The following is a 14,198-nucleotide window of genomic DNA, read 5'->3' as shown; positions in this document are numbered from 1 at the left end:
GGGGGGGGCAGTTGGATGAGTGGGCATGTTTACCTTCCCCCCCACCCTTCCCGACATCGTCAACCAATCGCAGCGTTGCTCGGTGTTCGGTGGTGGGGTTTGCATGAGTGGGCGTGTTTACACCCCACCTCTACCAATGGCGGCCCCGCTCGGCATTTGAGGGGGGGGGGGGAAGTTGGATGATTGGGCGTGTTTACCTTCCCCCCCACCCTCCGCGACATCCTCAACCAATCGTGGCCCTGCTCGGTGGTCGGTGGGGGGGTGCATGGGTGGGCTGCATTCCGATGCACGATAGACAAATAATCCCTGGTGGGCAGTGTGGAACCTGTTCCTACCTGTATAAAAGATAACTTGACTTGAGGTAGCCAGGCAGCCAGCCAGGTAGCATGCCCCCTTAACTATCGGCCCCTCCCCCTTGCTTAGGCCCCTCCCCTTATTCCCTCCCATAGGCCCCTCCCCTAACTCCCCCCCCCCATATCCTTAGGCCCCTCCCCTGACCCCCCCCCCCCCCACCTCAGGCCCCTCTCTTGACTCCCCCCTTCCTGAGGCCCCTCCCCTGACCCTCCTCCTTAGGCACCTCCCCTCTCCGTACCTGGCAGTCGGTCTCCACCAATCAAAGAGCTGTTTAAATTATATATATATATTTATGCACGACAGACAGTCAGACAGACAAATAATCCCTGGTGGGTAGTGTGGAACATTGTTCCTGCCTGTATAACCCGACTTTATGAACAGTTAAACATTCCATATCCAGCGCTATATAAATAAGAATAAATTATAAGATATTTTTCTTGAGCGTTGCACATCGCGATGGGTCATTAAAATGTTTATTTACATTCATCTTGGCCAACCGGCGTACGGCAACGGACGATGTTAAAGAGCTATGGTGTTTGGTGGGCAATGCAACATGACTGCACTGACGATTCCACTGTGTGAATATATTTTACAGTACCCTTTATTTAATTTATGTCGGTGTGTAATTTTAATACTGTACAGTATAAAATATATTACATTTAATGTAAAATGTATTTGTTTATGATAGGATTGGTAAGTTATGCAGTGTTTATTACTAGAAGGAAGTGCCTGGCATTTCCCGGGGGAAATGTATATTAAAACGTCTTCTCTTAAACATAACATATAGATGTGAAGTACCGGTGAAGACGCTTGACGCCGAGGTTGAGGCACACGTATATTTATTCACAATACGACAGTGGGCATATACACACTCGAGGGGGTATCGGCCCCCTCACCCGTATAACTCGGGATACACCCCTAGCTAACTCTGTCCTAGCCCCGAATCCTCCACTAATGGGCTAGGGGAGGCTAACTGGCCCGACACTGGTAAGTCGGGCCCGGTACCCGGAGTTCCAGACCAGCTCTTACAAGAGCACCGGCTCTGGCTTTCGGGACCACGCCGCTGGCTCAGTCCTGTCCGGCCCTGAAAAGGACATCGAACCAGGGGAGTCCAGGGCTCTATTTAAGACGTCTTCAGTCTTCTTCCCTTAGCTTAAACATAACTGCCGAGCCCTTTGAAACATCCCCTTTTATACCCAACCCCTCCCTGAGGGGTGGGGCCCCGGGGGATCATAACGTTCGAACCAGCCCCCCCCAGGGTGTCTGGCTCGGACGTCGTAGAGAGCACTTGCTCGTGCACTTACGTAGCCCCGCCCACTGTGTTTGTTTTCCATAGGCTGCCATGCATAACGGGCCCTCTTTTTAACACCCCTACATCACCCCCCCCCCCGCATAGCTTGCAGCTGTCCCGGCTGCCAACATACAAAAATGACAATAAAAGTGCATTTACCCCTTGACCGCGCGTGTGCCTCACTATTTTTCAACAATAACAAGAACAGCAACAAGAACACAACAAAATGCAACAGCAAGAAGAGAAAACAACCCGACGCACCCCCCCTTGAATAAATACGAATTCCGTAAAAAAAACAACCTATATACAATTTGCAGGGAACCCACCATACACACAACACCAGGTGAACCCAACGTATGTACATTTCAATGGGCAGGGAACACACCACCCACACAATACACGATGAACACAACCTATGTACACATCTTCCGGCCTCATAACAGTCTGCGCATTTTTGCGCGCGTCCTTGCAGCGGGCCCCTCACACGGGGTAACCCCGGGTGGCGGACCGTAAGGTGGCAATTGTCCGTCCCGGAGTGAGACCTCATCCGATGCCGCGCGACCGTCGGTATCCCCAGGAGGGGTGGTCGGGCGTGAGCCCGTCAGTCCTGATGCACCTGGAGGTGGCACGGCCGGCAAGGCATTAGGTGAGAACGACGGAGACGGACCCAGTGAGTCGGTCGACCCCCCACACGTTTGGCCACGCATGTGTGAAGTGGGTTTGTGTACCGCAACGAGGGGTTTTAACCTAGAGGGGTGCACGAACCATCGCCGCTTCCCCCATTTAATGCGCACGCACTGTGGTCGCAAAACTTCGACCACCTCCACAGGGCCCCGCCACGGCCGCGCCAGCTTAGGGGAGGTAGCCAGGGGCACTTGGGGACAGTGCAACCATGCCTTGTCCCCCGGCTTCCACTGTATCACGTGCGCCCGACCCAGCCTGAGGCGCTCATTCGCTTTTTGACGGAGGTCCGAGTTTAGCATAGCAGCATCCCGCGCCTCTGTTAATTTGGCCAGATTAAATTTGACGTGGTCAGCCAATTTAGTTTTCCCTTGCGGGTCGGGGATCTGCAGCTGGGCGCGAACAGGCGGGTCGGGTTCGCGACCGTACATGAGGTAAAAGGGGGAAAATCCCGTAGCTGCATGGGGTGCCATCCGGTATGCCGCCAAGACCCCTTGAATATGCAGGTCCCAGTCAGTCTGCGAGTCCGAGACCTGCTGTGACATCATTGACGTAATGGTGCGATGCAGGCGCTCGACCATTCCGTCAGTTTGCGGGTGATACGGGGAGGTACGAATTTTCTTCGTGCCTAAGAGGTCACAGACTTGTTTGAGTAATTTACCGGAAAAATTTCTGCCCTGGTCGGTCAGCAGCCGCTCCGGAGCACCTTTGTCCAGGACGTATCCCTGAACAAAGGCCTCCACGATGGCTGCTACCGACTGGTTGGCAAGGGGCCAGGCCATAGGCCAACGCGTAAAATACTCGACACCTGTCAACAAATACCTATTGCCCCTGGGGGTGGCGGGAAATGGGCCCAAAATGTCCAGCGCGACAAGCTCATTTATTCTGGATACTTTGATCGATTGCAAGGGCGGGTTAGACTCCCGCGCCGGCGGTTTCCGTTGCGCACACCGAGGGCATGATCCCAATAGATCTCCAACATCCCTCGTCATACCAGGCCAAAAAAAATCAAGTTGTAGCAGTGCAAGAGTCTTTTGGGTCCCCAGGTGTAATAGGCGCTCATGCGCGGCCCACACCACCTTGCCTCGCAACTCAGAAGGGACCACCAGCCGATGTCGCTGGGATTTGCCGTCCCAATGCATCAGCAGACCTTGCACCATTTCCCATGCATCCGAATCACCCTTCACCCGCCCAGCACCCCCGACGCGACGACGCCACCCGAGGAGGGAGGTATCCTCCATTTGGAGGCGCCCCCATTCAGTGACGGGCAACCCCAACAGGGAATCTCTTCCCTGTTGTTCGATCGAATTAGTAACCAATGGTTCGTCGTCGTCGGTGGCTGCTAAGATCGGAACCGATGCGTCCCCTGAAGGCCTGCAACGTCCCGACCCCAGGAGGCATGCACATTCGGAGGTGGTTGGCATGCACGACAGAGCGTCCGCATTCATATGGCGAACGCCCTTACGGTAGGTGGTTTCAAAATCAAAGTCCTGGAGAACCTCCAACCATCGAGACAACTGTCCCGATGGTTGTTGAACTCGCAGGGCATACTGTAGTGCCGCATGATCTGTGCGGACGGTGAAATGCCGACCGTACAGATATGGGCGATACTGTTGGATGAAATAGACAATTGCCAACAGTTCCCTACGGGTGACACAATATCTTTGCTCCGCAGGAGACAACACCCGACTACCGTACGCGACCACCCGTTCCACGCCATCAACCACCTGGGAAAGCACACCCCCAATACCCGTGTTGCTCGCATCGGTGTCGAGCAAAAAGGGCTTAGAAAAATCTGGGTAAATCAAGGGAGGGGCTTTTACCAGGGCGTCCCGAAGGGAGCAGAAAGCAGCCTCCTCCTCTTGACCCCAGTGGAACCGAACCCCTTTAGATGTTAAAGCGTGCAGGGGTTTTGCAATTGTCGCAAAATCAGCGACGAACCGTCGGTAATACGACGCGAACCCAATGAAACTCCTGACCTCTCCCACCGAGGTGGGAGTCGGCCAGGAGCTGACACACTGTGTTTTGGCGGGATCGGTAGCAATACCTGAGCGTCCCACGATGTGCCCCAAATAACGCACCGAATCGCGCAACAAATGGCATTTTTGGGGCTTGAATTTCAAATTAGCAGCCCGCATCTTTAGGAAAACCGCCCGCAACCTCTGGAGATGTTCGTCAAAAGTTTTACTAAAGACGATAACGTCATCCAAATAAATGAGGCACGACTCCCATTGCAATCTAGCCAAAACCAATTCCATCAAACGCTGGAAAGTTGCCGGCGCTGAGTGTAAGCCCATCGGCAACCGGTTGAATTGGAACAGGCCATGCGGTGTACGGAAAGCAGTTTTAGGCTTTGAATCATCGTCCAGAGGAAGCTGCCAGAATCCTGAAAGTAAATCCAGTGTAGAAAAGAATCGCGCTCCCGCCAAGGCGTCCAGCGATTCATCCATCCGAGGGAGCGGGTATGCGTCGGCAACCGAAATTTTGTTAAGACGCCGGAAATCAACGCAAAACCGCAACGAACCGTCCTGCTTTTTAACCAGGACGATCGGCGCTCCCCAAGGGCTGGTGGAAGGAGAAATGATGTCGGCGGCCAACATGTCATCAACAGCCGATTTGACATGGTCCTTTTCGGCGGGACTCAACCGAAACGGATTTTGGCGAATTGGCGCGCTGTCACCCGTGTCAATATGGTGACGCAGCAGGTGAGTATAACCCAAATCGTATTTATTCCGACTAAAAACGTCGGAAAATTCCCGCAGTAGTGTTTTAAGTTGTTGATGCTCTGAATCTGACAGGTCCGTTGATCCCGCACAAAGCGCCTCGAGCCACCCTTCATCGCTGTCCGAATGCGGTCGCGGCGCAGGGACAACGCTGACGTGATTTGCGACGGGTTCCTCACATGGCACCGGCGTTGCGTGAGCAAGCACGGTCCCCTGTGGGACCACCACCGTCTGCGAGCCCACATTGAGGACCGCGATGAAGGGTTCACCGTCCCCTCTTACTATGGTCTGGGCCGGAAGTAAATGAGGTCCACTAACCCCGGCCCTAGACGGCCCCAGCAGAACCCCTTGGGCCCCAACACCCTTAGCGAAGGGCCGCCGAAGTTTCAAGGGAATCAACATTTGCGCCCCCGGAGGGACGCGCACCGTTCTCTCTACGAATGCCGGCACCGTCGCGAACGCCGTCTGAGTCGTAACAGGCGATGGCAGAAACGCCATGCGTCTGCCCGACGGGAGCTCAATACATCCCTGGTCGATCAATATCCTAATCGGCATTTTGGCCAGGAAGTCCGTCCCCAGCAGGCACGGAACCGCCAGCGAGGAGGAAACAAAAATCGGCCCAGACAATTTTCCCCAATACAAATTTGGGCACGAATTTGTCCGATGATGCCAAGTGAGCCCCCGTTAGCCGCATAGAATGGTACGTTAACAGGCATCAAAGGACGACTCCGGACAGGGAGAATATTGTAAATCAACTCCGAAATAATGGTCGCCGATGCTCCCGTATCGACCAGGATGCGCACTTCAACCCCGTCGATGTGCCCCACAACGGCCGACGACCCCGACGATGCGGCTACCATACGATCGGCCAGCACGGACCACTGGCCGGGTTCGATATGAGTACCCGGGGTGGTGCGTGATGGTGCGATGGTGCGTGATATCGGCCCCCCTCTCGTTGCGGTGTTTGAGTGCGTGACGGGTGTGTGCGTGGGCCAAACATGTGGGGTGCCGCGACTCGCCGGGTTATGATGGTGGAGCTTGTGATGAGGCCCGTCGTCCCGTTGAGGTGTCGTCCCGCGCTGTCGAGGAGCGCGGCACCCCGAGGCGACGTGGCCCCGGACGCCGCAGTTGAAACACCGCGGGAGCGCCGTTGGAGGAGACGGACGGTTGAAACGGCCCGGCCCGTCCCGGCCCGACCGTGCTCCTGTCGCCTATTGCGGTCGGTGGTCGACGGCGTAGAGCTCCTCCGTCGGAATGGTGGCTGCAGCCACCGCACGCCCCGCCGATGCCCTGCTGGCTTTCCGCCGCAGTGACAGGAGGTTGGCGTGGAGGAGCCGCGCCGCCTGGAGCGATGTCATCTCCTCGTCCTCCCGGGCGACGACCGCGATGTCAAGGTCGTCTGCCAGGAGGAGGATCTTCTCCGTGACCATCGCGTCCACGCCGTCGTCGTCCATACGAGGGAAGGCCGACTTAGCCATCGCCAGGAGGCTCGTCCGATATGCTAGGGGCGACTCCTTCTCACCCCGCTTGCGGTCGTAAAATTGCTGTCGGCATTCAGCCGATGGTCCATAGACCCCGCCCAGCAGCTGTAGTTCCATCGGTAACGTAGACCGCTTCTCTCTCGGCGCCGATGTGAGGGCGGCGAGCGCATCGCCGTCGAGGAGCGCCGGCAGCGCGCAGAGAGCCTCCTCATCGGACCATTTTGCCATCTCCTGATGGGCGAGGAAACGTCGGCGAAAACCGGCCCAGTCCCCCTCCGCGCCGATGAACTCCTTCAGCGGGGGCAGTCTCTGATGAAGCGCAGCGGTCGTTGTGGACTCCCGCAGGCTGATGTCACCACCACTCGGCTGTGCGTCGGTGCGAACGGCCGATGGGATCGCCTGTCGCGCTTGTGATGACGTTGCAGCTTCAGCGACGGCGATGTCGGAGCGGATGTCTAGGCTGGCCACGCCCCGAACAGCTGTAGCGTCGATGGCGGGAATTTCAAATTCGGACTGCTCCGAAATGGCGGGAAGGCGCCCTGGTCGTTGGCTCGCCTCGCCCCGTGTTGGATCACCGGCCCCTAGTCGCGTGATGGTCTCCAGCGTGGCGGCAGCGGCATACAGCAGCTCCGCCAGCCTCCCGTGAGCCAGCCGTAACGCGTCTGGCTGCGGCCCCTCTTCATTTCGATGCCCCGGTAAGGAGGCGTCAGGCCCCGGCTGCACCATGTCTTGTGGAGCCGTCTCGGGCTCGACGATCTCGGCAGTGTCTTCCTCCTGCGGTACTTTGGCCCGCGCTGTTTTCCGCGTGTCCATGTTCGAATTACTTCTGACACTAGTTGAAGTACCGGTGAAGACGCTTGACGCCGAGGTTGAGGCACACGTATATTTATTCACAATACGACAGTGGGCATATACACACTCGAGGGGGTATCGGCCCCCTCACCCGTATAACTCGGGATACACCCCTAGCTAATTCTGTCCTAGCCCCGAATCCTCCACTAATGGGCTAGGGGAGGCTAACTGGCCCGACACTGGTAAGTCGGGCCCGGTACCCGGAGTTCCAGACCAGCTCTTACAAGAGCACCGGCTCTGGCTTTCGGGACCACGCCGCTGGCTCAGTCCTGTCCGGCCCTAAAAAGGACATCGAACCAGGGGAGTCCAGGGCTCTATTTAAGACGTCTTCAGTCTTCTTCCCTTAGCTTAAACATAACTGCCGAGCCCTTTGAAACATCCCCTTTTATACCCAACCCCTCCCTGAGGGGTGGGGCCCCGGGGGATCATAACGTTCGAACCAGCCCCCCCCCAGGGTGTCTGGCTCGGACGTCGTAGAGAGCACTTGCTCGTGCACTTACGTAGCCCCGCCCACTGTGTTTGTTTTCCATAGGCTGCCATGCATAACGGGCCCTCTTTTTAACACCCCTACAGATGCACAAATACTAAGCTATTGTGAAAGCCACCACCCATCCCCCGGCCGCCCTACAGTAGTAGTAGTATCTACCGACTCTATAGTAGTATCCACTTACTATAGTAGGATCTGCTGACTCTATAGCAGTATCTACTGACTGTAGTGGACTCTACTGACTGTACAGTATCTAATGACTATAGTAGTACCTATTGACTAATATCTACTAACTCCATAGTAGTATCTGCTGACTATAGTATCTGCTGGCTAGCAGTATCAACTGACTCTATAGTCGTATCTACCGACTATGTAGGAGTATATACTGACTAGTATTATTTACTGAACCTAATAGTATCTACTGACTGTAGTAGTAATAACTGACAGTAGTAGCAACTGACTGAATAGTAGTATCTAATGACTGTAGCATTATTTACTGACCAATGTATCTACAGTACTGACTGTAGTATTATATACTGACTCTATGGTAGTATCCACCAACTCTATGGTAGTAAATACTGACTCTATAGTAGTATCTACTGAATCTATAGTAGTATCTACAGACTCTGCAGCCGTATATACGGACGAAAGTGGCATCTACTGACTGTAGTAGTATCTACCGACTCTATAATAGTAGCTACTGACTCTATAGTAGTGTGGTGGCATAACATGCGGGTTTGCAACTAGGGGCTGCATTTGAGGGCGAACAGGTGCAAGCGGTAGGACATGAAGTGGCCGCCAGAAAGGCGCCAGCAATTAGGCGGAGAATCAATAATTAATCGGGTGCATTTGGGGACTGGCAGGTGCAAGCGTGGGAACACTGCGTAGATACCAGAGAGGCGGGAGATGGAGATGATATGAGAGAACACGTGCCGGAGGTGCTGCTGAGGTGTCGGCTTAATGGGGGGGTAACTGAGGCCCCTTAATGAGGGGGGGATATAAGGGTGTGTGTGGCGCAACACGGGGCAGTTGGTTGGAGCTGATGGAACAAAGAGCCTGGGACCTCGCCCGCCACACTCGTTCTCTCCAGCGGTGTTGGCTGATGGGCGCAAGGATGAGTGAGAGGTGTGAGAGGAGTGACAGGCTAGCGGAGTGATTAATTGACAGGTTAGCTGGGTATAGTGACAGGTTAGCGGAGTATAGAGAGGGAGTTCGGAGCAAGGGTACGTTGTTAGTTCCATATGGGATGCGAAGTAAAGTGACACAGGAGAAGTTATTTTTTGGTTTATATAGAATGAAATTACATAAAATAATAATAACATACGACGTTTCGATTGCAACACAAGCAACCATCATCAGGTACAAATGAACGAGAAAACAAACATAGTAAACTTGGAAATAATGCAATACAACACAGTCGGCCAACACCAGTTAATACCCCAGCTGGTTGATTGCGTTCCTCCAAAGATTACTAAATTTGAGAGACAAGAGACATTAGCATGTCAATGAGAGATTTGGAGCTTTCGTGACTGCAGGAAATACTACAACATGAGGAGAGGACACAAAGAAAGCGAAAAAACACTTAATCAAATAAACTTTATTTTGCACCTGATGATGATTGCTTGTGTTGCAATCGAAACGTCGTATGCTATTACTTCATTTTCTTTCTGCATGACTTTACCGAAAGAACCAGATAGTAATTCCTGCAGTCACGAAAGCTCCAAATCAAGTTTGAATACATTGTTAATTTAACTACTTTAAACTTGACGGAGGCGAAATACGAATAGTGCTTTTTCATCCCGGGGCATATCGCGTGGTATCTGGGTACTTTTATATGTAAACCCCACCATTTGTCAGTTAAGTGTCACAAGGTACCCATGCAGACAGGCACAGGCAGACAAAGTGACTTTTATAGGTAAGATAAAAGCCCGACGTTCCATTTTTCCGTTTGTGCGTCAATTAAGTTACGAGAGCCTTTCAGATGGTTAGAATCAAAAAGTTATAAAAAAAAAAGTGACCCGCCCCCCTTCCCAGGTGTGCGGGTAAAAAGTTGATCCAACAGTTTTGCAAAAAATTTCGACCCACCCCCAAAATGTTTTTTTTTCTCCCCCCCCCCCCCCAATTTTTTTATTTTTTTATTTTTGTATTTTGTAGGAATGTATACATACACACCCTACATACAATAAAGTCAGTAATATGTGCACACATTGGGGATGGGGGGGGGAGAAGAGGACATCATTGGAGGGGTTGGTGATGCGAAGCAAGAACTAGAATAAGGCAGCCATAGGCTGCCGAAATTCTTGTATGAAATGGTAAGTTATGAAGGCTGGGAACGTATCCTCATAACACTAATGTTATATTAACACGTAGGCTTTCGCGTCCAATGTCATCAATAATACAGGTTTGTGTTAGATCGCGTAAATATATAAAAAAGGACCCTGCGGGGTGGGCTGGTAGGAACGAACAATTGAATGGCTATAATAAAACGAAATGGCAAAAAACGGCCGCCAATAAGTGGATGCCCCGTGGCCCCGACCTCCACTCGCGTAACCCCGCCCCGGCCACCTGTGGCCCCGCCCCATCTCGGTGTCCCCGCCCCCAGCTCGTTGCTCTGCCACTTACCGCCGTAACCCCGCCCCAACCCCGCGTAGCCCCGCCCTCCACCTCGTGCCCACGCCCCCTGCCGCCGTTGCCGCGCCCAGCCCCGCGTAGCCCCGCCCACTGCTGCTGTAGCCCCGCCCAATACACCCCTAGCGGGGGAGAGATTCCCAGGCCTGGCTCTAGGCTGGAGAGCCGCCGACGAGGGGGGGTTAGGGAGTTGTTTTTAATGTAAAAGCTTTCAATTTAAATGTTTCTATTAAAAAACATCAGTGAATGTAACATTGTTAAACATTAACTCCCTTTCACACACGCAGGGGAACGATACAAAGGGAGAGTTAGAGGCCTAGTTCTAGGCTTTAGGCCTAGCTATAGGCTTTAGGCCGCTGTGAGTTAAATTTTAATTTACAAGTTTTAATTAAAAGCTATCTCAGGGAATTATAAGGGAATGTTACACTTGTTTAGCCAGGAAAGCCTCATTAATTGAAATGTTTTAATTAAAAGCTATCTGAGGGAATTATAAGGGAATGTTACACTTGTTTAGCCAGGAAAGCGTCACTGAGTCTAAAGGTTTTTTGTAGGGTCATGCCAAGTGTTTGCAGTAGGGGGTGATGTTGCTGGATGGACAGACGGACAGACGATATAATCTATTGTAGGCTGGTCCACTTCGTTCCTACCAGTATTAGTTGTTAAACCTGCAGCCACCCGACACAGCCATGGATCGTAGGCAAGCCACCCTGTTTGTTTCAAACCTGTGCAGATGTTCCTTCAAAGGGGTACACGGTTCGTAAGCATAGAAAAGGGAGGGGATAACTGTTCGACAAGACTCAGAGCTTTGTATGAAGCAATAGGGCCAGGTAGCTTCCACACAGCAGAATTTCGCAGTCGATGAAAATAAACCCGAGCTGGTCATGAGCACACGGTCCAGGTAAGAGAGCTTCTTCACAACTGCCCACCACTAACAAAGTGGAGGGTAGTAGTAGGTTTTTACCCTTTTAAACTGGTACAAAACTGACACCTTTATTCAAGGCATCATGTTTGCAACAACCACAACACAAGTAGTCAAAAAAGCAAACAAAAAGAAGCAACTATGATAATGATAATAATATGCACTGATTGGTCCACATCCGAGACGGCTTTCTTTCGAGCCTAGTCCCCATTGGTGTTGGACCAGATGACACCAGAATGCGTACAACTCAAACACAGTGCAATATCAGAGTATTGAGAGCTCGGGGTAAGCATTTACACTATGATATCTCTTTTGTGCATGGGTTTCCTCTCGGTGCTCCAGTTTCGTGCCATAGCTTAACACATGCACTGCAATGGGTGTTGGTTAAACATCCCAATGTGGCTTTCCTGGGTAAATAATGACTGTTTTCGTATTGTGTATGGCACTGTTGAGGAGCTACATGCTTTTTACACCTTCTTTAATAGTGTACTTAAAGAAATAGGTTGGTTTGTTAAGAAGCCTGTTTTTCAACCTGTTATTTATGTTGGGGATTGGCTAGCTAGATTATGCTACTGTTCGTTTGTGTTATTGCTTTTTGTGTTCTGCCTTTGTTTCTTAAACATGATTCACACAGATGTTTTTGACAATTCTTTTTTTATTGGTAAACTATTATATTCTATTGCGCTTGTCAATATGTTCATAAGTTAAATGCCAATGTCGAAGCCTGCTACTCATGAGGGGGCTTCGGGAGAGTGAGAGAGAGTGCAGTTTTACTTTTGACGGAGTGCAGTCTGTAGTGGTGTCCAATATGATCCTGAGTTTGGGTTTGTCATTGACTATTATTGTTGATTTTAAAGCAATTGCTTTACCTTCAGGGTGGCGATGGCTGGGTCCAGCTGAGTCAGAGTGATTGTTTGGGTGGCGAGCTGCTTTTTAGTCAAGAACTCTTCCGCCCTGACCACCACGCTCACGTCTTCCGTGAGGCCGCGTGCGTCCACAAGCACATTGACGTCGCTCCCAATGAGAATCACACTCGGGACTGAGAGGAGAACCCTGGATGCAAATACGTGAAGGGACAGCAACATCATCCATATCTATTATATATTTGAGTGTGCATGTTCTCCCCGTGGTCGTGTGGATTTTTTTTCCAGGTCCTCCGGTTTTTCTCTCCAGAATCATGAGACTCACTAAGGGTATCTTGGATAAACGTAAAAATACGTTGGCTCAAATGCCAGACGCTTTATAAGAGTTGTATATTACAGTGTGTATATTGTATCTGTGTATGTATGTCGTTTCTATGTACCTAAAATATGTCGTTAACTCAAGTTCCTAGCCTTCTAGAATCTATCTATTTGATCAGGTGGATTATCAATGGTAATCATTTGTTTAAATAAAATTCCGGGGCGTCTCAGCGTTTTACACGCAAGAAGTGACTTGCATAACATCTCAAACATTCAAAAGTGCGCCTAAGTGCACACGATGACTTCGCACCTGGCCTACAATCGGGCTTTAGTCTGCTAGTAGGAGGTGATAATTTTTACTTCATGCGAAATGCTAATTGTGTAATTTGCAGTGACATTTTTCGAATTTGGCAAATTGACACCATATTGACAGCACACAGTGGCCGACTCACTTCAAATACTGTAATGTCAATGGAATATTAACGTCCAATGTGAGTGAAGCCGACAGTGCATATTTCTTAAGATTATTTCACACTGCCGTATTAATCAGGTTGGTTTTTCCCAATTCGAACCAGAAACATCTATGATAGGGGCTTAATTCGACATTGCTGGGCCATATCACCTATGTCGTGCTTAATATAACACACATTGTACACGTGCAGTATTACTTACATAGGGTCTTGGGTCACACTTGTTCCCACAGACATCAGCAACAGCAGTAAACCCAGTGCATGGGCAGCCATGGTTTGTAAATGAAGTCTGTACGTGTGTGTAATAATGCTCCACATATATATGCCACGCAAGAATGCACTCGTATGTGGGCACTTGTGTACATGATTTGCTTTATCTGTTTGCATGAGTGAATCATTGGAAAAAAAATAAACATAACTTTACTCTTATCGCTTGGGAATGCAAGGTTTGTTTTCGGGAAATACATTGAGCAATACCAGATTTGTGGCTTCCACTGCTAATTTCTATTACAACTAAAAACGTACGTATAAAATGTAAGCAGTAAAAGTGGATACAAATGAAATGAAGTGATAAATGTGCCCATATTAACTGATCATCATTGGGGAGCAATGGATCGATGTTTACATCGTACTTCAGATTGGTACACCCGCCCCCACCCCCCAAGGAACTAATGCTCAAACCAGCAGTGACCGAATTCTGCAAACTCCAACTCTGAGACCCAGTCTCACTAAAGACAAAGATCCCCCCTATAGCCTTAACAGACTGTTGGGGCAAGTGCTGTTGGCGAGCACCTATTCAGGCCAGATCGACACTCGAGGGGGTGGGTGGACAGCACCATGTCCGGCTGCCTTTGTCTCCCTAGTGGTGATGTTTTAAACACCACACCAGGTACAACCTCGAGGAGGCACAGGGCAAGTTCAGATATTCGTTACCGACTTTAGCTGTGAGCTGGAATCGTACTCGGGCCACCAGGTTCGTAGCACAATGTGCTAACTGATATACTACTGCTCTCCGGTCTCACCACGATCTATACATCTGATGTCATGCAACCCTCCAATTGTCATACCATTGGGCCGACACTCTTAAGTTCTACAACTTAACGCCGAGGCTTTGTCAGCGTCCAACGTGCA

General features: G+C 51.0%; 1 protein-coding gene across 1 annotated transcript in view; it reads right to left on the bottom strand.

Annotated features, from left to right (window-relative positions):
• LOC133349569 (complement C3) overlaps positions 1-13,349 on the bottom strand; it is a 217,451-nt gene extending 204,102 nt beyond the window's left edge. Inside the window, exons 1-2 of the mRNA XM_061563138.1 lie at positions 13,270-13,349; positions 12,286-12,469 (exon numbers count right to left, since the gene is read on the bottom strand). Of these exons, the coding sequence (XP_061419122.1) occupies positions 12,286-12,469; positions 13,270-13,340 (255 nt within the window). The 5' untranslated portion in view covers positions 13,341-13,349. The remainder of the gene's footprint in view (positions 1-12,285; positions 12,470-13,269) is intronic.
• Positions 13,350-14,198: the final 849 nt, after the last annotated feature.

Source organism: Lethenteron reissneri, chromosome 30 (assembly GCF_015708825.2).
Source record: "Lethenteron reissneri isolate LAM-NWPU_2019-01 chromosome 30, ASM1570882v1, whole genome shotgun sequence".
Lineage (NCBI taxonomy): Eukaryota > Metazoa > Chordata > Hyperoartia > Petromyzontiformes > Petromyzontidae > Lethenteron > Lethenteron reissneri.
The sequence above is the reverse complement of the archived record's forward strand: the minus strand, read 5'-3'. Positions and strand labels throughout refer to the sequence as shown.